Source organism: Neomonachus schauinslandi, chromosome 4, assembly GCF_002201575.2.
Source record: "Neomonachus schauinslandi chromosome 4, ASM220157v2, whole genome shotgun sequence".
Lineage (NCBI taxonomy): Eukaryota > Metazoa > Chordata > Mammalia > Carnivora > Phocidae > Neomonachus > Neomonachus schauinslandi.
The window spans coordinates 14,481,023-14,500,943 of record NC_058406.1 but is presented as its reverse complement, the minus strand read 5'-3'; the positions used below and the strand labels follow the sequence as shown (position 1 = coordinate 14,500,943).

General features: G+C 51.7%; 1 protein-coding gene and 1 non-coding gene across 2 annotated transcripts; both read left to right on the top strand.

Moving 5' to 3' along the window:
• The first annotated feature begins 1,822 nt into the window (after nt 1-1,822).
• MUL1 (mitochondrial E3 ubiquitin protein ligase 1) lies at nt 1,823-10,488 on the top strand. Its single transcript, XM_021683524.1, has 4 exons — nt 1,823-2,070; nt 6,415-6,502; nt 6,899-7,019; nt 8,508-10,488. The coding sequence occupies exons 1-4, from the start codon at nt 1,951-1,953 to the stop codon at nt 9,235-9,237; spliced, it is 1,059 nt and encodes a 352-aa protein (XP_021539199.1). The 5' UTR covers nt 1,823-1,950; the 3' UTR covers nt 9,238-10,488.
• An 8,255-nt stretch (nt 10,489-18,743) lies between these two features.
• On the top strand, nt 18,744-18,887 carry LOC123324630. The gene has a single exon (XR_006539912.1). It is a non-coding gene; the product is annotated as a U4 spliceosomal RNA (small nuclear RNA).
• Nucleotides 18,888-19,921: the final 1,034 nt, after the last annotated feature.

The window sequence follows — 19,921 nt, the reverse complement described above, 5'->3', positions numbered from 1 at the left end:
CAAGAGCAGGAGCGGGGGGGGAGGGGCAGAGGGAGAAGCAGGGAGCCCGATACAGGGCTCCATCCTAGGACCCTGGGATCATGACCCGAGCTGAAGGCAGACACCTGACTAAGCCACCAAGGCATCCCTCTTCTTATTCTTTTAAAATCAAGTTTTATTAATTCTAAATATGCCATACATTCTCACTAAAAAGTATAAAAGAGTGAAAAGTCACTCCGTTCTCTAGCCACCAGATTCCCTTCTATGCGAATAACCAATATTATCAGCTTTTTATGAATCCTTCTAGACATATATAAACATATGTATTTTTCTTCCTCCTTTTTAAAAATAAATGGGATCATACTTAAACAGTTTTGCACTTTGCCTTTTCACTTTACTATGCTCATATACATATATTTTTAAAACTTATTTAACCAATTAACTATTGATAATGTTTCAGTTGTTTTCATTCTTTTGCTATTAAAAACAATGCTGCAATGAATAATCTTGTATATTTGCCATGTTCAGATGTAATTTATGTAGGAAGAATTTCTGGAGGTGGAATTGCTAGGCCAATAGATATGGGTACTTTTAATCATTGCCTAATTGTTCTCTATAAAGAATGTCCGGTTTCACACCCATCAGCAATATATGGGAGATGGGAGTCTGTCCATGCACCGTTGCCAACACGATGTGTTACTAACTTTCAGACAAGTTCCATTAAAAAAAAATAAGATTAGATTTAATTTTAAGTGTGTGTGTGTGTGTGTGTAACAAATTCATGATCACCTCTTGGGTTGAAAATCATCAGAAGTATCTGGGAGTGTTAACAATCTGGAGATTCTGACCCCAGGTTCACAGAAAAGTAAAGAGATTTTACTTTTGTGAAGCAATTTACAGATTTTAGATGTATTTTACATGCACTGATTTTGACCAGTGGGTACATTCATACACTTCCAAGAATTTAAAGCATAACCGGGAGGAGCCAACTTGATGAACACTTTGATGTTTCGGGTAAGATTTTGGGTATCTTCTGATTATTTCAGTAAGGAGATTACTAAAGAGGTCAGAAGATAGTGTGAAATCTGCTCCATAGTCGTGTTATGAGGATTAAATAGGATGTCTGCAAAACTTTCGTCACAATACCTGATACATAATAGGCACTCAATAAAGTAGCGGTAGTTATTACCTAATAAACAATAGGCTGTTATATGCGTTGATGACAGATTAAGGGGCTATTTAGGTGACAAAATCTGCCCTTTTGGCAGTAAGGGCTCTGGCGCCCGATAAATTCCTCTCTAGCACTCATGAGCAGTGTGACTTTGAGCACATCCCCTAACCTCCCCGGCCTCAGTTTTCACATCTGGAAAGTGGAAGAATAAAATCCAAGGCTCAAGGTTTGCCCTGAGCTTAAATGTGCAATACTCCGAAGTGCTTGCTACACACTAGTTCTCTTCTTTCCTCCCAATCTACTGATTGGAGCCATCAAGAACCCATAGAAAAACCCGATAACCCCAGGAAACCAGAGGGATCGAGACCAGGGCGACACGAGCGTGTTCATCACCGCCGGGGGGCCGCGCGTCCAAGGGCAAAGGGTCACAAGCGACGCGCGATCTCTGACTTTCCCCTCCCCTCCCCTCCCCTCCCTTCCCTCCCCTCCCCTCCCTTCCCTTCCCTTCCCTTCCCTTCCCTTCCCTTGCCTTGCCTTCCCTTCCCCTCGGCGAGGAAAACCCCGCCCCTGTGGAGGCGGTCGCCCCCGGGCGATCACCCCGGCAACGCCGTCTTCCGGTCCGCTCGGCCCCGCCCACTTCCGGTCCCGGCGCGGCGCGTTAGCGCAGGGCGACCAGGAGCTGGCCTCCGGAAGGGCGGCGTGGGGGTGCGGTCCCGGGCGGAGGGCGGAGGGCGGCGGAGCGCGGGGGACGCGCGGCCTGACTTCGGCGTCGCTGCCGGCACTCAGGGCTCCGCGCAGCCATGGAGAGCGGAGGGCGGCCCTCGCTGGGCCAGTTCATCCTCCTGGGCACCAGCTCGGTCGTCACCGCCGTCCTGTATTCCGTGTACCGGCAGAAGGCCCAGGTCGCCCAAGAGCTCAAGGTCAGTGCTGGAGCCAGCCTGGCCTCAGTCGGCTCACCCCTGCCCCCGGTAATGGTGAGCCCGCGGTTCGCCTCGGGCTGCTCCAGCGTCGGAAACTGCCCCAAAGAGGAAACCGGCCCTTGAGGGGTGTCGCCCCGGAGTCACGGGAGGAACTAGGATCAGAATTCGGGTCTCGTGATAACCGCTGCACTTCCCCTTTTCTCCTCAGCCGCTCTCATTACTCAGAATCTCGACCTGATTCCTTTATTCGACAAATACTAAGGGCCGCCTGCTCTGCTCCAGGCACGGGGGCTGTCGCATGGGTAGAAGAGACAAAAGTCCCTGCCCTCATGGAGATTCCGTTCTGGTACAGGCAACCAGGCAATAAACACGTACCTCAGATGGTATGACAGATGGGGAGAAAAATACTACGGAATCATGCGGGGAAGAGAGGAAATGCAGTGGTGTGCTATTTTAAATAAGGTGACATTTAACAGAGCCCAGGAGGAGGTGAGGGAGACCGCGCAGGTGTCTAGGGGAAGAACAGTTCAGATGGAGGGAACAGCCAGTGCAGGAATCCTAGACTTTGCCCATTTTTGTAACCACTCACTTCTTGCTTCTACAGACTCTTCCTTTTTAATATTTTAGTTATTTTAAAAATAACGCTTGGGGCGCCTGGGTGGCTCAGTCGTTAAGCGTCTGCCTTCTGCTCAGGTCATGATCCCAGGGTCTTGGGATCCAGCCCCGCATCGGGCTCCCTGCTCGGCGGGAAGCCTGCTTCTCCCTCTCCCACTCCCCCTGCTTGTGTTCCCTCTCTCACTGTGTCTCTCTCTGTCAAATAAATAAAATCTTAAAAAAAAAAAAAAAGCTTGCTTTCTTAGACTGCCCTTTACAGCTTAGCACATTCTCATCTTATTTTTTTCTTCACAATAATTTTTTTTAAAGATTTTATTTATTTATTTATTTGACAGAGAGAGACACAGCGAGAGCGGGAACACAAGCAGGGGGAGTGGGAGAGAGAGAAGCAGGCTTCCCGCAGAGCAGGGAGAAGCAGGCTTCCCGCCGAGCAGGGAGCCCGATGCGGGGCTCCATCCCAGGGCCCTGGGATCATGACCTGAGCCGAGGGCAGACGCTTAACGGCTGAGACACCCAGGCGCCCCCTTCACAATGATTTTTTGAGGTGGGGAAAATGACAATCATCTCCAGATTGCAAACCAGGAAATTGAGACTCAGAGCAAAGGTCTTACAGCTCCTTGGGTTGGAACGTAAGTCTTTTGATTCCAAGTGTAGGATTTTTTCTCTTTTTTTCTTTTCCCTGATTGACCACATTGCTTTATTGTGAATGTCTGACTGGCCCATGAGAGATGGACCTCTTTAGGTCAGAGACAGGGTCTTATTTAACCTTTTTTTCCCCCCTTCCCCCTTCTAGGTTCTTATTCAGTGCTTGACAAGTGGTAGATGCTCAGTAAATGTGGATTCCTTTTGGCTGAAATGTCACAATACCACAGTTAGGGCTTCACTTGACATGTATTTGAAGGATTCCTAAACCTGACTTAGTTCATTGTCATCATATTGTTTTCAGTAAGGGCTTAGAAACCAGTGTGTGAAGTCCCTGCCATGGAGGGGAGTTTGGGAATCCATCCGGAATGATCCAGGTTACCAGGCAGTTGTTATTTGTGGTGCAAGTGGTGTCCTAGTAAGATTCCAGCTGCCCAGTTGTTTGTCTGATTATAAATAAGCGAGTTATGCTGAAGTTATTGGCTAGAAGTATAACTGATACTTCACTTTCTGACTCTGAAAGTCTGAAATCAGGTTGGCACCAGGCTGGCCCAATATGGGACCTTTGAAGCAGTGAACTCTTCAGGATCCATTTTTGGGTGACCTTAAAAGTTTTGCCAGTTTCCAAATGAGGATGAAATGGCCCCTTTCTGGAAAGAGTTGGGATTCCTAATATTTTAGATTCAGTTTTCTTGATCAGATTACAAAACGTCCGGACTAGGTTTGAGTCTTATCCTTGTGTAGCTCTCCTAGTGCTGGGAATGCATATTTATTGCTTACCTACATGTGCCAGCCCCTGGGCTAGATTCCTTCCCACGTTATGCATCATTTATTTTTTATTTTTATTTTTTAAGATTTTATTTATTTGAGAGAGAGAGATAGCAAGAGAGAGCACGGGCAGCGGGGAGAGGGAGAAGCAGGCTCCCTGCTCAGCAGGGAGCCCGATGTGGGGCTCCATCCCAGGACCCTGGGATCATGACCTGAACTGAAGGCAGACGTTTAACTGACTGAACCACCCAGGTGCCCTCCCATCGTTTAATAAACATAAAAATCCAGTGGCAGTTTTCTGTCCATTTTCTACAGCTCTGGAAACAGACTCAGGTAAATTAAGTTGCTCAAAGTCACAATGGATGCACTGAAGCTTGATTCAACCTCAGGTCTTTCTGACCATATTCCCTCTGCCCTTTAAAAATATTCTAACTGGCTTTCCTGTGGTGGATACTCTACCAGCTGTGTGACTTGGAGCAAAGCACTTCACCTCTCTGAGCCTCAGTTTCCTGATCTGTAATTGGGGATAATAATGTCTTCTGTATAGGGACGGTAGGAGCATTACATGGATTTATGCTTTTAAAGTGTTTGGCATAGTCCCTGGTATATACACTTGACCTTTGAACAACATGGGTTTGAACTGTGTGGGTCTACTTACACGCAGATTTTTTTTTTCAATACATACAGTACTATGAATGTATTTTCTCTCATGATTTTTATTTTTATTTTTTTTAAGATTTTATTTATTTTTTGACAGAGAGACAGAGAGGGAACACAAGCAGGGGGAGTGGGAGAGGGAGAAGCAGGCTTCCCGCGGAGCAGGGAGCCCGATGTGGGGCTCGATCCCAGGACCCTGGGATCATGACCCAAGCTGAAGGCAGACGCTTAACGACTGAGCCACCCAGGCACCCCTTTCTCTCATGATTTTTAAAAAGTATTTTCTTCTCTCTAGCTTGCTGTATTATAGGAACACAGCATATAATACATATAACCTACAAAGTATGTGTTGACTGCTTATGTTATCAGTAAGGCTTCTGGTCAACGATAGGCTATGAGTAGTGAAGTTTTGGGGGAGTCAGAGTTACATGCAGATTATCGACTGCGTGGCGGGTCAGCGCCCCTCACCCCTGCATTGTTCAAGGGCCAGTTGTAGTCTAAGTGATTATCCATTCACTTAACTTACTCATCAAATACGTATTGAGTGCCTGCTATGGGTCAGGCACTGTTTTTGGCACCAGGGGGACAGCAGTGAACAAGACAAGCAAGGTCCGAGCTATCCTCGAGTTTAATAGTCCAGGGGAGGGGGACAGAACAAAGGAGTCAATAGACTCCTAGTTGCTGGGCTGTTATTTGTACTATCCTCACAGTGTAGGTGGTTCATAAGTTTGGATTGACCTGGCTCCTGTCATTTACTGTGCAGCACTAGCTTCAACTTCGAGTGACCTCAGTGACCTAGAGTACCCATCCCTCCTCACCCCTTGAGGGCTTACGTACCTGGCATCCTTCAGATTTGTTGATGGCAATTCCCTGCAAGTGGGAAGTGTCCTTGATTCATCCCTGAATCCCCAGTGCCCAGCCCAGTGCCTGGCACATGGATGCTCAGGAACTGGTCATTGGTTTTATTAATTTTCTCTTTATTTTTGATGCAGCAGTGCCAGGCTGCTTGGTCCCCATGCAGGGGGGGGGAGCTGAATTGGAGGGGGTGGCAGAAGGAGGGGGATGGTGGCAGCTGTCACCATGGTCTCCTGCTTGTCAGAGGCTGGAAGGATGAACTGGAAAGTAGGAGAATAGTGCCAGCGAACAGAGCCTTGCCCCCCACAGCGAAGGCAGCCCTGTACTGTCCCGTGTAATGCAGAGTGTGGATTGCCCCCGGCACGCTGAGAGCAACGCCTACCCTTGCCCGAGCCCCTGCCATGTCCTGGGCACCGGCTTAGGTACTTTCCACAGAAGCCCTCTAATGCGTGGTTCTGTGTTGTCAAGAAGAGATTAAATTATGTTCAGTCTGTGGCATGAAAACGGATAAGGACCTTTCATATTTTCACTAAAAAAAGTTAAAATGAAGAGGAGGGTATGTTTCTGTTAACTGGGGGAAGAATGTCGCTGGCACCCCCATTCGCAGGGTGGCAGATGCCTGGTTATGTGGTGAAACTTCTGGGGCACAGCTTGGGAATGTGATTCTCCATAACCTCCTTCCTGCCTGATTTCCTCATTCTCTTTTCATTACATAGAAAAAGTAAATCGTCTTTTTCTTGTTGGGCCTGTAAGTGCGGTGGAACATGCAGTAGTCAGCAGCCAGTTGAATGTGTTGTTTGCATTTAGGGAGCTAAAAGAATCCACTTGGGTGAAGACTTAAAGAACATTCTCTCAGAAGCCCCAGGAAAATGTGTGCCTTATGCTGTTATTGAAGGTATGTTTATTTATTGGCAAAATTAAAAATTTCCTCTTCTCGAAGTTTAATAAAAATCTTCTTGGCTGATATTAAGGGCCTTTTGTATGGGGCAGTGTTCCAGAACTAGGACCTTGGGGTCAGAAAGACCTGGGTTATTGCTGTGTGATCCTGGCGCAATCACCCAACCTTTCTGAACCTCCCTTACCCCATCTGAACAAGAATTGCAACCTTTCAGGGTAGTTGGAAAGCTGAAATGATGTAAAGTGCTTAGCAGAGTGCTGACAAAACAACTTACCGTGATGTCATTTGCATCATTTTGATTAATTCAACTCAAACTAAAAACAACATTTAAATCACCTTGAAAGGAAAGGGCAGAACAGTTCTTCAGAAGTAAAATAATTTGTTTCCGTTTAGGGGCTGTTCGATCTGTTAAAGAAACGCTTAACAGCCAGTTCGTGGAAAATTGCAAGGGTGTGATTCAGCGGCTGACACTGCAGGAGCACAAGATGGTGTGGAATCGGACAACGCACCTCTGGTACATATCCTTTCTCCCCTGGCCAAGCCTCCCAGTCGGTCGGCTCACATGCTGGTGTCCTGGGTACTGTTCCCATGTCTTCCGGTTCCCCTGAGACAAGGCCTAGTCCAGTTTCTTCATGCTGACGGTATTCTTGCGGGAGAACGGTTTTTCCAGCCAGTCCTAGTGGGTTTTTGTTTTGTATTTTGTATTTTTTATTGTGGTAAGAATGCTTCACATGAGATCAACCACCCCCCCCCCCGCTGTTTTTTTAAAGATTTTATTTATTTATTTGAGAGAGACTGAGCATGAGCAGGGGGGGCGGTGGGGGAGAGGGCGGTGAGGAAGGGCAGAGGGAGAGGGAGAAGCAGACTCCCCACTGAGCAGGGAGCCCGATGCTGGACTCGATCCCAGGACCCCAGGATTATGACCTGAGCCAAAGACAGATGCTTAACTGACTGAGCCACCCAGGCGCCCCATGAGATCTACCCTTTTAACAATACTAGAGCATGTAGTACTGTAGGCTACAGGCACTAAGTTGTACAGCACATCTCTAGAATGTATTCATCTTGTATAACTGACACTTTATACCCACTGAACAGCAGCTCCCATTGTCTTCTCTCCCAGTCCATGGCAACCACCATTCTGCTCTCTGTCTCCATGAGTATGACTTCTATTTTATTTCATTTTTTTTTTTTTTTGAGAGAGAAAGAGATAACATGTGTGCATGCGCATGTGAGCAGGGGGAGGGGCAGAAGGGAAGGGAGAGAAGGAATCTTAAGCAGGCTCCACGCTCAGCACGGAGCACGACATGGGGCTCGATCTCATGACCCTGAGATCATGACCTGAGCCAAAATCAGGAGTCCGACACTTAACCGACTGAGCCACCCAGGCGCTCCTGAGTGTGACTGTTTTAGGTCCCTCATGTAAGTATTTGTTTTTCTGTGCAGTGGCTTGGTTCTCTTAGCATAATGTCCCCCAGGCTCATCCCTGTTGTCACTGTCACATATGGCAGAGTTTCCCTCCTTTTTATGGCTGAATAATGTCTGCGTGTGTATCACATTTTCTTTCTCCACTCATCTGCTGATGGGCATCTAGGTTGTTTCCATGTCTTGGTTCTTGTGAATAACGCTGCGGTGAACACAGGAGTGCGGATACCTCTTTGAGACCCTGATCGCACTTCTTTGGGACGTATACCCCGAGAAGTGGGATTGCCAGATCATACGGTAGTTCCGTTTTTCATTTCTTAAGGAACTGGATATTTATTTGAAAGTGGCAAAGAGAGGTAAACGGTGGGGCTGATCTAGGACAGTGCTTATTGCCCACTGATACAGCCCGAGAACCTCAAAAACGGAGCCTCCCTCTCATGAGGCTCTAGGATAACAGTGATTTGTGCGTATTCTTCCAGCTCGTTCGGACTGTATCCTGTCCTGGCATTTAGGCCATCCCCTCTCTGCCTGGGCGTGAGGTGTTTGCTGTCCTCTTTTATCTTGGGTTCTCTCATTTTAGGAACGACTGCTCAAAGATCATTCACCAGAGGACCAACACAGTGCCCTTCAACCTGGTCCCCCACGAGGACGGCGTGGCCGTGGCCGTGCGAGTGCTGAAGCCGCTGGACTCCCACGATCTGGGCCTGGAGACCGTGTACGAGAAGTTCCACCCCTCTGTCCAGTCCTTCACCGACGTCATCGGCCACTACATCAGCGGCGAGCGGCCCAAAGGCATCCAGGAGACAGAGGAGATGCTGAAGGTGGGCGCCACGCTCACGGGCGTAGGCGAGCTGGTTCTGGACAGCAGCTCCGTGCGCCTGCAGCCCCCCAAGCAGGGCATGCGGTACTACCTCAGCAGCCAGGACTTCGACGGCCTGCTGCAGAGGCAGGAGGCCAGCGTCCGACTCTGGAAGGTCCTGACGCTGGTCTTCGGCTTCGCCAGCTGCGCCGCCCTCTGCTTCATCCTCCGCAAGCACTACCTGCAGCGACAGGAGAGGCAGCGCCTCAGGCAGATGGAGAAGGAGTTCCAGGAGCATGAGGCCCGGCTGCTGAGCGGCGCCAAGCCCGAGGACAGGGAGAGTCTGAAGAGCGCCTGTGTTGTGTGTCTGAGCAGCTTCAAGTCCTGCGTCTTCCTGGAGTGCGGGCACGTGTGTTCCTGCACTGAGTGCTACCGCGCCTTGCCCGAGCCCAAGCGCTGCCCCGTCTGCAGACAGGAGATCGCCCGGGTGATTCCCTTGTACAACAGCTAACCGGTGAGGGGCCCCCAACCCCCACCTCAGGAATTTGTGTCTTGAGGCCCAGCTGTCATCCCAGCTACGACTGAGGGAGGGGACTGGGGGAGCCATCCAGCCTCACAGCCCCAACACTAGAATGTTGCCTTGCCACCGAGAGAGGGGACTCTTCCGCCACTGGCTGAGACTCACGGCCCCACCCTGGGGTGGGTGTGGTGGCCTTGCCTTCCTGGAACCGGCGGAGTGTGTGTGTGTGTGTGTGTGTGTGCGCGTGCGCGCGTGCATGTGTGTGCGCGTGTGTGTGTGACGGCACCTCATTGCTTGAGGGCCCAAGCCAGTGATCTCCAGCTCTTCTGGTCCTTTCTGGGGAATTGCTGGTTCCTGTGGTCTTGCACCTTGAGTGACTCAGCCAGCAGGGAGGCGAAGTCAGGCTCTGGGTGTGGTGTGTGCCCCACGGAGCTGTCTGAAGAGTCACCGCTGACGAGACTGTCACAGTCTTTCTTCCTTTTGCTTACACCCCAGGAAAAAGGCCAGGCTGGACGTGGGAACTGTGTCCCTTTCCCCTCACCTCCTCACCTCTTAATGTGGGCACATGTGTGTCGGGACAAAAGGGGGCGACGCCCGCCATCCGCCTTCTGCCTAAGAGCTGGGAACTCTGGTCAGCAGGCTGAAGGGCGGCCACTTGAGGGGACAGTCGGGCTGTCCTGTCGTCCCCAGTGGTGAAGGTGGCAGCTTGGCTGCAGCCCTCCTGGTGTCTCCGGGACCAGAGCGCACCGCTGGCCCTGGCTGGGAGCACGAGAGGCCCGAGGCCCGAGGGCTGGCTCTGGCTTTCTCTGCCTGGGGTTGGCCCGAGAGGCCTCACCACCTGAACGAAGCAATAAGGCTGCTGCTGCCCTAGCCTCCTGGCCCTGTCAGCCTCCCTCCTGGGCTGTCACGGAGGCAAAGTCGCCAGCCAGCACCCTGAGCGCAGAGCCTCTTCCAGAGTCCCGCCTCCTCACATTGAGAAGTTAGCATCCCATGGGTGGAGTCACATTGCCCCTTCCTGGGTTGCTGTTCACCCCCTCACGTGCCCCCCCCACCGAGTTTGTGGAAAGAAGTGGGGGAACCCCTTTCACCTCCTCTGACTAGTCGGAGGTCTCCTCTCTCCCTTCCCTGGCTTTGAATATTCATCCACTATCCTCTTTTGTGTGGGGGAGGTGGGTGCTCTCCGGGGGCTGACACCCGTTCTATGCAGGGTCCTGTGTGGACAGCACAAATTAAACATGTTACAACCAAGTGTTAACCTGTTGCTTTGTCAATGAAAGTTTGGTGGTTTGGCTGAGGCTTGCGTGAAATGGGACTGCATCTCACTGCGGTGGAATGATCTAGAGACCTTGAAGCCTCTCTGTGTGTCTTTTTCCTGGGCAAAGAGGTGCTTTGGGGCTCCTACAGGGCATGTTCGGCAGTTTGGTGAGGCGGAGGCCTGGGGGTGGGCGTCTTGGAGAGTAGCCTGTAGGTGGCCCTGGCCTCACGGACAAGTCCTGAGCAGAGGGGCAGTGACACGATGGGGCCGGGGTGGGATGCTGGGGGACAGCAGGGAGGAGATGAACATTTAGAGTATTGTACTACACGCTCTTCTGAGCTTTCATTTCAAGGTGAGCTGATCCTCACAAAACCTGCAGGCTCTCTTGGTCTCTGCATCTCAGAGAAGGAAATAACCCACGATGGGAAGTTCACTGGCCTGCAGCCTCCGGCTACTAGGTGGTGGGTCTGAATTAAAACTCCAGGCTGTTCCAAAGCCCCTGACCCTCCTGCTCACGGGCAGTGACTAATTTCCTGTGTGTACAGGACTACCCCACAGGATCCTCGCTCCCAAGTTCATGGAGGGGGCCCGCTGTGGAACAGGCGGAGGTGAGAAGCCACGTGCCAGTACTGAGTCCGGTCTGGTGAGGCGGAAAGAGCTTGGGGGCTGGGCAGGGTGAGGGGGCGCCCAATCACCTTGAAAGCACCTGCCCCTTTTTCCTTGTCCTTCAGCCCTGACTTTGTCAGAAGGTCCAGCTTTTATTTATTTTTATTTTTATTTTTTTTAAAGATTTTTATTTCTTAAGAGAGAGCATAAATGGGGGGGAGGCAGAGGGAAGAGGGACAAGCAGACTCCATGCCAAGCAGTGAGCCTGATGCGGGGCTCCAACCCAGGATCCTGAGAAGATCACGACCTGAGCCGAAGTCAGACGCTTGACTGACTGAGCCACCCAGGCGCTCCAGTCCAGCTTCCAGTAGAGGATGAATGAACCGTCTGTGGCCAGTGTATGTGGCCATCTATCGAGAGTTCAGCCCTCGGCACAGATTTCGTGAGTAAGTCTGAAAAGGGAAGGCCACCTGCTCTACCCCAGCCCCACTCAGATCTGGGCGGACCAAATCTGCCTCGACTGTTCTCCAAGCCGAACCTGGGGGAGACAGCCGCAGCACACGGTCCCCGCCTTAGGAAGTGACAGCTCATCGGGAACAGGAACACTCATGTACCCAGGTTTTGGATTTGAGGTCCCTGCTCAGTCCTAGCCCAGGTGGGGCTGACACTGTCTCAGCTTCCTGCCCCTGTGGCAGTTCCCACCTTCCATTTTGGGAGCCCCATCTCCAGGAGGGCTGAACGGGACCTACCAGGGACAGACAGGGCCCAGGCTGGGGAGTGGGGAGTGACAGGGAGGGGAGGACCATAGAACGTTAGTGCTGAACCAACCTTGGGATAGTTGTGAGTTTTCAGTTCTTTGCTAACTCAACCCCTATGCTCAGTCACTTTAATCCTAGACAGACACCTTCAGGAGGAGTCCTCTTGAATATCTGCTCCTGGTGTCTTGAATGTCTGCTAGGCACTTTATGTGCATTAATGCGGGGCGGCAGGGGGGTCCTACAGAGTGGACATTGTTATCCCCACCTTACAAGTGAGGCTCAGAAGGGCTCTGTGTTTGCCTCCAGCCACACATCATTGTGAGCCAGCCCGTGTTAGGTTCCTTACAGGCAGCATTCCTGAGACTTAGGGCAAGCAAGCGGGGGAGACCGTATTACCCCAATTTGCAGGTTATGTGATGCGCTCAAGGCTACCAAGGTCTGACTAGAATGCCTCCACCTTTTGTCTTCTATTACTTTAGGCCTGAGAGGGGAGGGAAAGTCATCCAACAGATCACTGCGTGTTGCAGATCCAGTGTTTTCCTGGCCAGTCACACCCTAGTTACATATCACAGGGAGAGGCTTTGACGTTTCCCTAGCTTATCTTGATGGAACAGAAGCCGGGAGGCAGGTCTTTGGAATCCTAACTCATTCAGAATTATGATAGAAAATTCAAGAAGCAACAATATGTGGAACATTTAAAAAGCAAACAACATGACAAACTTGGCCAATCTGGCACCCTTTATGACCCCGGTCCCAGGCCATGAAAATCCCGACTGGACGATGGGTCTGAGGCTGATGATCCCGCAGGGCCTCTGGAATGCTCAGAGGAAGAGCCGGTCATGTTCACTGATGGGCCTTTATTCATCTAACAAACATTTGCTAAATGTATATTTAGCAATCTCTGTGCCTGGAGTTGCAAAATGAATAAGACGCAGTCTCTGCCCTTGCAGGGCTCAGAGTTGTCTTAATATACCCTCATTATTCGAAAGGCAGTAAACCGTACTGGCCAGGTGTGATGACCCTCAGTTGTTGGGCATATTTGCTGTTCACAGAATAGTGTAGCTGGGATGAGCCTTTGAAATTGACCTGGTTAGAGCAGATTCCCATTCAAAATAAACCGACCAAGGGCAGTCCAGCGTTGCAGAAGGGGAGCCAAGCAGAGAAGACGTACCCCACAGAGCCTACAATGACCTACTGGAAACACCAACCTGACCGTGTCCCTCCTCTGCTTGAAGCACTTCCACAGGCCCCCTGTCATCTCCAGGCCCAGGCCCTGACTCTTCCCAGGCATCTGAAGGCCTGCGTAACCCAGCCCAGCTGTCCATGCCTCTCCGCATCCCTCCGTCCCACGCTTGTGGCTCCTGTCGCACAGTCAGTGAGGTTCCTGAGACATGCCATGCTGAGTCCTGCCCCTGGCATCCTGGCTCTTCACCTTGCTAACGTCTACTTACCTTTCAAAAGCAGCTTTAGGTGGTGTCCGCTCCATTCCTAGGTGCCTTGGAGGGGTTAGGTGCCCCTCCCCTGAGATTCCATAATACAGTCTTCTCAGTCCTGCCCTTAACCAGATTGCCCCTGTCTTGGGCAGGACCTGCCTGTATCTTATTTTTTCTCGGGTCGTCACTATACACTAGTTAGAGCTAACATTAGGGCTTGTTCTTTGCTGGGTACTGACTAAGTGCTCTCCATGATTCATGTCATTTAATCTGCACCCTGAGTTACGTGTTTGTATTATTCTTCCTTTAAAGAGAAGGAAACCGGGGCGCCTGGGGGGCTCAGTTGGTTAAGCGTCTGCCTTCGGCTCAGGTCCTGATCCCAGGGTCCTGGGATTGAGCCTCACATCGGGCTCCCTGCTCAGCAGGGAGCCTGCTTCTCTCTCTCCCCCTCCGCCCCGCTCGTGCTTTCTCTTTCTCTCAAATGGATAAAATCTACATAGATAGATAGATGATAGATAGATAGATAGATAGATAGATAGATAGATAGATAGATAGATAGATGATAGAAGGAAACCAAGGCCCAGAGTGGTCAGGTATCTTGCTAAGCTCACAAGAGAGTCAAGATTTAAGCCCACAGCAGTCTGACTCCAAGCCCAAGAGCTCAAGCAGTGAATGTCCGTGGAATGGGCAAGTTGACTAGCGAGTGAACTAGACCTGGGGTAAGCAGTCCTGAGAAGCTGCCTGTGGGAGTCGGTTACTGGACCAGAGATGAGGGCCATGACCTGGTTGTAGGAGTGAGGGAAGGGGCCTCAAGCCAATGTGGATAAACTGTATGAGAGGAACATTTGTGCAGCGAGCTGACCAGAGTGTTGACTCCTGATCGCACAGGAAAGTTGGGATGATGTCATTGGGTGGTGGGAAATAGTCTGGACCGGCAGCCCAAAGGCTGGCCTGCTCTCAGGACCTGGCTCTGTTGCTGTGTGATCTTAATGGAGTGATTTGACCTCTCTGGGCCTCAGCTCTATCTACAAATGGAGCAAGTTGGATTCGAAGCCCTCCAAACCTCCATCCGGCTCTGACATTTTGCATGTCTAAGCGTGGGTGAGGGAGCCAGGAGGGCAGTGTGGAGGTCCTCTTTGGGGCTGCAAGTCTGACAGATGAGAGCCGGGCCCTCTTCGGGCTAGCTGCCTGCCACAGCTTCGGGACCACATTCCCCTAAAGCCAGGGAGATCAGTACATTTTCTAATTAGATAGTGTTAACTTACCAATTTTCAATGTGATAAGTTTCAATGTAAGATGTCCTGAATTGCTCCCTGGAGTGCTCATTAGTCACTTCCCCTGCAGCTGCCTTATTGTTTTCCAGATGCCAGCCCAGGGACCTGGCATTTCCCTTCCCCAAGAGTGGGGCGCACGAGGCCCAGCAGTGACACCAGCGTTGGTTAGAGGGGCTGACCGGGCGTGGGCGGGGGCCCTCCTCTCCTGCCCTTTACCCTCTGTCCTTGCCAGAGCGATTCCCTTCCGCGACGTTCCTCAAATTCAGATCCCTCCGGGATTGGGCCACGACTCTGGAGGGCCACAGCTGAACTCAACAAGCATTAATTAGGCACCGAGTGTGCCAGGCACCTTGGATCTGTAACCTGAATGTTCTCTAGGCTGGGGGGGGAGGGAGGGACAAATGAGGTTGTATTAAAATTAATGTCCAAATTGCCCCAGCTGCAGGCCTCCCAGCCCCTCATCATCTTTCCTAGCACCTTGAAGGTGCTTCGTAGGGTGGAGCTTCATACACGCTTGCAATAAGTTGGTCCATAGTCTATTTCTTCCTACGCTTCCCCCCCTCTCCCCGCCGCAGGACTCTACCTGGGATCCCTCCTACTGCTGCAGGCTCTGCCATGACCTCCAGGTGGCGCTGTGCCCCCATGGTTGAGGCCGGCGGGAGGCCTCAGGAGCAACCAAGGCGGTTCTTCCAAAGGTCTATGCAAATGTTCCCTCCCCTGAAGGGCGGGAACAGGCCTGGGAGGATCCCGAACTGCTGATCCCAGGTCCAGCGGGGCACAGCCTGGAAAGGGGAGAAGCAGGGATTTTTCTCTCTGTTTCCTTCCTTTCTCTGCCCAACTCACCAGGAAGCTGGGTGCAGATGTGAAAGTTTTGAGAAGCCCAGAAAATTCTGGGGGAAAAAAAATCCCCCATTTCTCCCCTGATAATTTCCCAGGCATTCACGTCTTTAAATATACTAACCATGATTTCTTTCAACAAAAACGAGATATGCATAATGCATCACATGTTCTTAAAATACTCAAATGACTTCATACTGGTAAAGGATGCTTAAAAAAATTGTATGGCATAGATTCTGATTCTCCGCACAAGAAGCGTTTTCTCAGCAGGGGAAAGAAAGAAGCTTCTCTCAGCCTGGCCTGCTGTCCTTGCTCTCATCTCCCTGTCCTGACTTTGCCTTTTGCCCCCTCGTCCAAGTGCCCGGCTCCTCTGTCCCCTTCCCTGCTGCCTCTTGTCAACTACTTTCCTTGGCAGTCCTGTCTCTTATCTGCCCTGTTTGCCTCTTGCCTCCCAGTGTGTGTAAGAGTTTCTTCCTCTGCATGTGGATCTGTCCTCCTCCCTGAGGCTTTCTTAGGCTCTCTGCTTCTGTCTGCTTCTGCTTCCGTGGGGCTGGCTCACCTCCCATCTTTCTCACCTGTGCCTGGCCCCTGCGCTTGCAGACCGGATCTCCTCCTTCCTCAGCCCCTGCCCAGGCCGGGCAGGATGGGGAGGGCTCTGTGACCATGCAGTGGTTGCTCCTCACTCTTCTCCCCTTCCTGTCACATAGGGAATTCCTTTCCTAGGGAGCAAGGGCCCTTCTGTCCAACCCTGGAGGGCTTTAGGTGGCGGGACTCACGGCGTGGAGCTGTCCCCATCAGTGACCCCACAGCACCTCATCTGATCCATACATCTCCCTTTGAGGCTGATCTGGTTACCCCCCTTTCAGAGCTGAGAGGAATTCTGGCTCAGAGAGGGAAGTGACGGCATCCACATCCGTGGAAATGGTGTAGGAAGGGGTGTAGGAAGGGGTGTAGCTGGGATTGGCGCAGGTCTTCTGATTTACCCTCTTTTACTTGCTCTTCAGCAGATCCGGTAAACAGATCTGTGCTGGGAGACCTGGGGTCTTGATCCTGGCACTGTCTCTGGCGGGGCAGCTCATCTTCTCTGTTTGGGACCGGCTTTCCCCTCCGTGGAGTGGGAAAGTACCTCTTCTCTGTCCTGCCATCCTTACCCATCCTCAGGGACCTGAAATGACATCGCATCCAGGGGATGGGCAAGTGCTTGACTAACAGACAGTGGAGGTGGAAGGGTCCAGAGCTGTGCACAGCCCTTCAGCGGGCTCAGAAGTCAGTGGCCACATTCCTCTGCTCAGGCTTGAGCCACCACAGGTCTGACCCCAGGTCTGGGGGAGAGGCAGGAGTGAGGGCCTCTGGGCTTCAGATGTAAAATGTCCTTCTGTTGTCACAGGAGACTGGTGGGTAATGGCATTTGTAGGATCTAGTCCTGCCCTCTTTTTTAAGGGGCCACGGGGGTTCAGAGGTCCCCTGGGAACTGGGTACACAATTTCCTGCTTCTGAGAAAGAGAATCCATCTCTTTTATCAGATTTCCAAGGAGTCCCTGGCCTGCAAGAGGTCTGGACTCTTTAATCTACACCCCCTCCATATCTGTAGGTAGGCTGAGGTGTAGAGACTGGAAGAGGCTTGTCCCTGGTTTGGTGACTCCCAGGTGTCCTCAGGGAGGCACTGTCGCCCAACAGTTGGGAGCTCAGCCTCGAGTGAGACCAGCTGCCTCTCCTGCGCCATTCCTTGCAGCTCTGGCTTACCTCTCAACTTCCCTGGCTGCAGACCCTTACAGATGGTATAAGACAGATGACAGCCACTCCCAAGGGGATCATGAGTTGCCATTAGCATGATCCCGGGCCTGGTAAGCTCTTAGTAGTGACTGGGCAGCAGGAGTTTGGGATCAGAAGGTGGTGGTGGCCTTTTCTGAACTTGCTGGGGTCAGCTCCTTCTTTGTCCCCTTTAGCTCAGCTCATTGTTCTGGTGGGGCCAGGGGCTCTTTCATCAGTGGACTTTGGGCCTCTTGGGAGCTCTGGACAGACGAAGGCCGACATGTGGGTAAAGTATTCAGAGCCCAGGCTTCAGAGCCAGACCACAGTTCCCAGGCTCTTGAGCCTCCCCCGTGTGTCCACAGGGTTAAATGTGTACCTGCCCTTGTCTGCCCCTAGGGTCCTGAGGATGCACAAGACCACCATGGCGCCAGGCCTGTCTGAAGCCCTCTTTTTTCCCAGTCCGAGAGGGGCTATCGTTTTCCAGGGTGGCACAGAGCCCCAGCACCCCAGCCCCTGGGTCTGGTTTGGGGGCTGTAGGCAGAGCAGCTCTAGTAGAGTTCCGGGACCCCTCCCTCTCTCCCTCCTCCGTGTGAGGATGCGGAATGAGGAGGGTGGGGGAGAGCACATTCAGGACACTACCGGTTATCCCCTTTTCATGTTCTGGTGACATCTGGCTCCTGAAATCCTCCCAGCTGTCCTCACCCTTCCTTAGGTTTTGCTGAAGAGCCTGTGGGACTCCTACCTTGTGGGCTGTGGGTACAATAAAAACTTAAAGGGACACCTGGGTGGCTCAGATGGTTAAGCGTCTGCCTTCGGCTCAGGTCATGATCCCAGGGTCCTGGGATCGAGTCCCGCATCGGGCTCCCTGCTCAGTGGGAGCCTGCTTCTCCCTCTGCCTCTCTCTCTCTCTCTCTCTCTCTGTCTCTCATGAATAAATAAATAAAATCTTAAAAAAAACACTTAAAAAATTACCCTCTGATCCTTTTATGTACTTTATTTATTTATTTATTTAAAGATTTTATTTATTTGCGAGAGAGAGAATGAGAGACAGAGAGCATGAAAGGGAGGAGGGTCACAGGGAGAAGCAGACTCCCCGCTGAGCAGGGAGCCCGATGCGGGACTCGATCCCGGGACTTCAGGATCATGACCTGAGCCGAAGGCAGTCGCTTAACCAACTGAGCCACCCAGGCGCCCCCTTTTATGTATTTTATCTGAAATACAGTAAACTTCCTTGTTGAGAAAAGCCCCTTTATTTTCTGACTAATCCTGGGTTGCTGCACTGCCCGCCCCCATACAGTTCTGGGTGGGTTGAGTAATGCAGCAGTAAGAGCAGGGGAGAGCCCTCGGTTCCAGCAAGCCCTGTCGTCGGGGCCCCAGTTTCCTGTCTGTAATGGGAGGAGACTGGACTAGATAAACTCTACGGGTGGTTTCCCACTGAGCAGTCTAGAGCTCTGGGCATTCTTTGGAGATCCTTCAGGGAACATGGGGGACCCCCAAAGTGTGGGTCTTGAGCCCCTAGCTCCCCAGCAACTGGCCCTTTTCTACTTTTTATTTACTGAGGTTTCTTCTAAGATATTTCTGGAGCTTTGCGCAGTGGCAGTATCGTAGCCAATGAGGTTTATCCGAGGCGCGATTATTGCTAATAAGATATTTCTGGAAGGAAGGGTCTTGGTGATTAGACAGATGAAGGGAAGAAGCTAAGAGTCCTTGAGCTGTCCTGGGGGAAGTACAGTGCTGCCGCAAAAGTCCTCAACACACATTTGCTGAAGGAGTGAGAGATGCATGAATTCTTCTCTTATTGTTCTTTTTTTTTTTTTTTTAAGATTTTATTTATTCATTTGAGACACAGAGATAGAGAGAGAGAGCACGAGCAGGGAGAGAAGCAGAGGGAGAGGGAGAAGCAGGCTCCCCACTGAGCCAGGAGCCTGATGTGGGGCTCGATCCCAGGACCCCGGGATCATGACCTGAGCTGAAGGCAGACGCTTAACCATCTGAGCCACCCAGGCGCCCTCTTATTGTTCTTTGATTCAAGGCCTAAACTGCATCAGTGAGTTAACACGCCTCTCTCTCACGGTGTGTGTCCGTGCGTATGTGCGTGAGTGGGGAGGTGGGGGGCAGAGGCCCTGCCTGGCTGAGCCCAGGTTCCGTCCACGAGCCGAGAGGGCTGGGGGTGATGCGGGATGGCATCCAGGCTTGGCTCAGAGTGGCGGTGCCCTGCTGGGAGGCCACTTAGCCTCTCTGGAGGTGACCAGCTGGCCACTGACCTCGGACAGTGTCCTGGCCTTCCCTGCTGACGGAAGGCTAGGGTCGGAGCCAGCCCTGCTGAGGCTCGTCATTCCCTGTCCTCCCCTTTGTGGCAGTGTACCTGGGAGGGTCCCACAGACGCACTCTTCTCTGAGTCTTGCCATCGCTCTCTGCTGCAGCTGCTCGTGCCTCAGTTTCCCGTCTGGGTAGGAGACAGCGGAAGGAAACAAAGGGAACCACTGTGTGCCAGGTTTTGTGCTGGGTACTGCTGGGGCTGGCTTTCCCTTTATCGCCCCAACCCTGGCATAGGGCTCAGTGCACAGCAGGGACTTGCCAAGACCTAGTACTTCAACCGGGGGAATGTCTGTGCCCAAGGGGCTGTGGACGTGGTCCAGTCCTGTGGTCCCCAATTCTACGGAGTCCTAGGGTCCCGTGAAGGAGCTTTTGGATAATGTTTGGGGGAAAGCCCCCCACTTTTGCCTCAAGGAGGTTTTGTCTACTTTAGATTTGGGAGAA

Coding starts and splice junctions, on each gene's coding strand:
- MUL1 (XM_021683524.1), top strand. CDS start 1,951: ATGGAGAGCGGAGGGCGGCCCTCGCTGGGCCAGTTCATCCTCCTGGGC. Junction 2,071..6,414: donor AGGTCGCCCAAGAGCTCAAG/GTCAGTGCTGGA, acceptor GTTTGCATTTAG/GGAGCTAAAAGAATCCACTT. Junction 6,503..6,898: donor GCCTTATGCTGTTATTGAAG/GTATGTTTATTT, acceptor GTTTCCGTTTAG/GGGCTGTTCGATCTGTTAAA.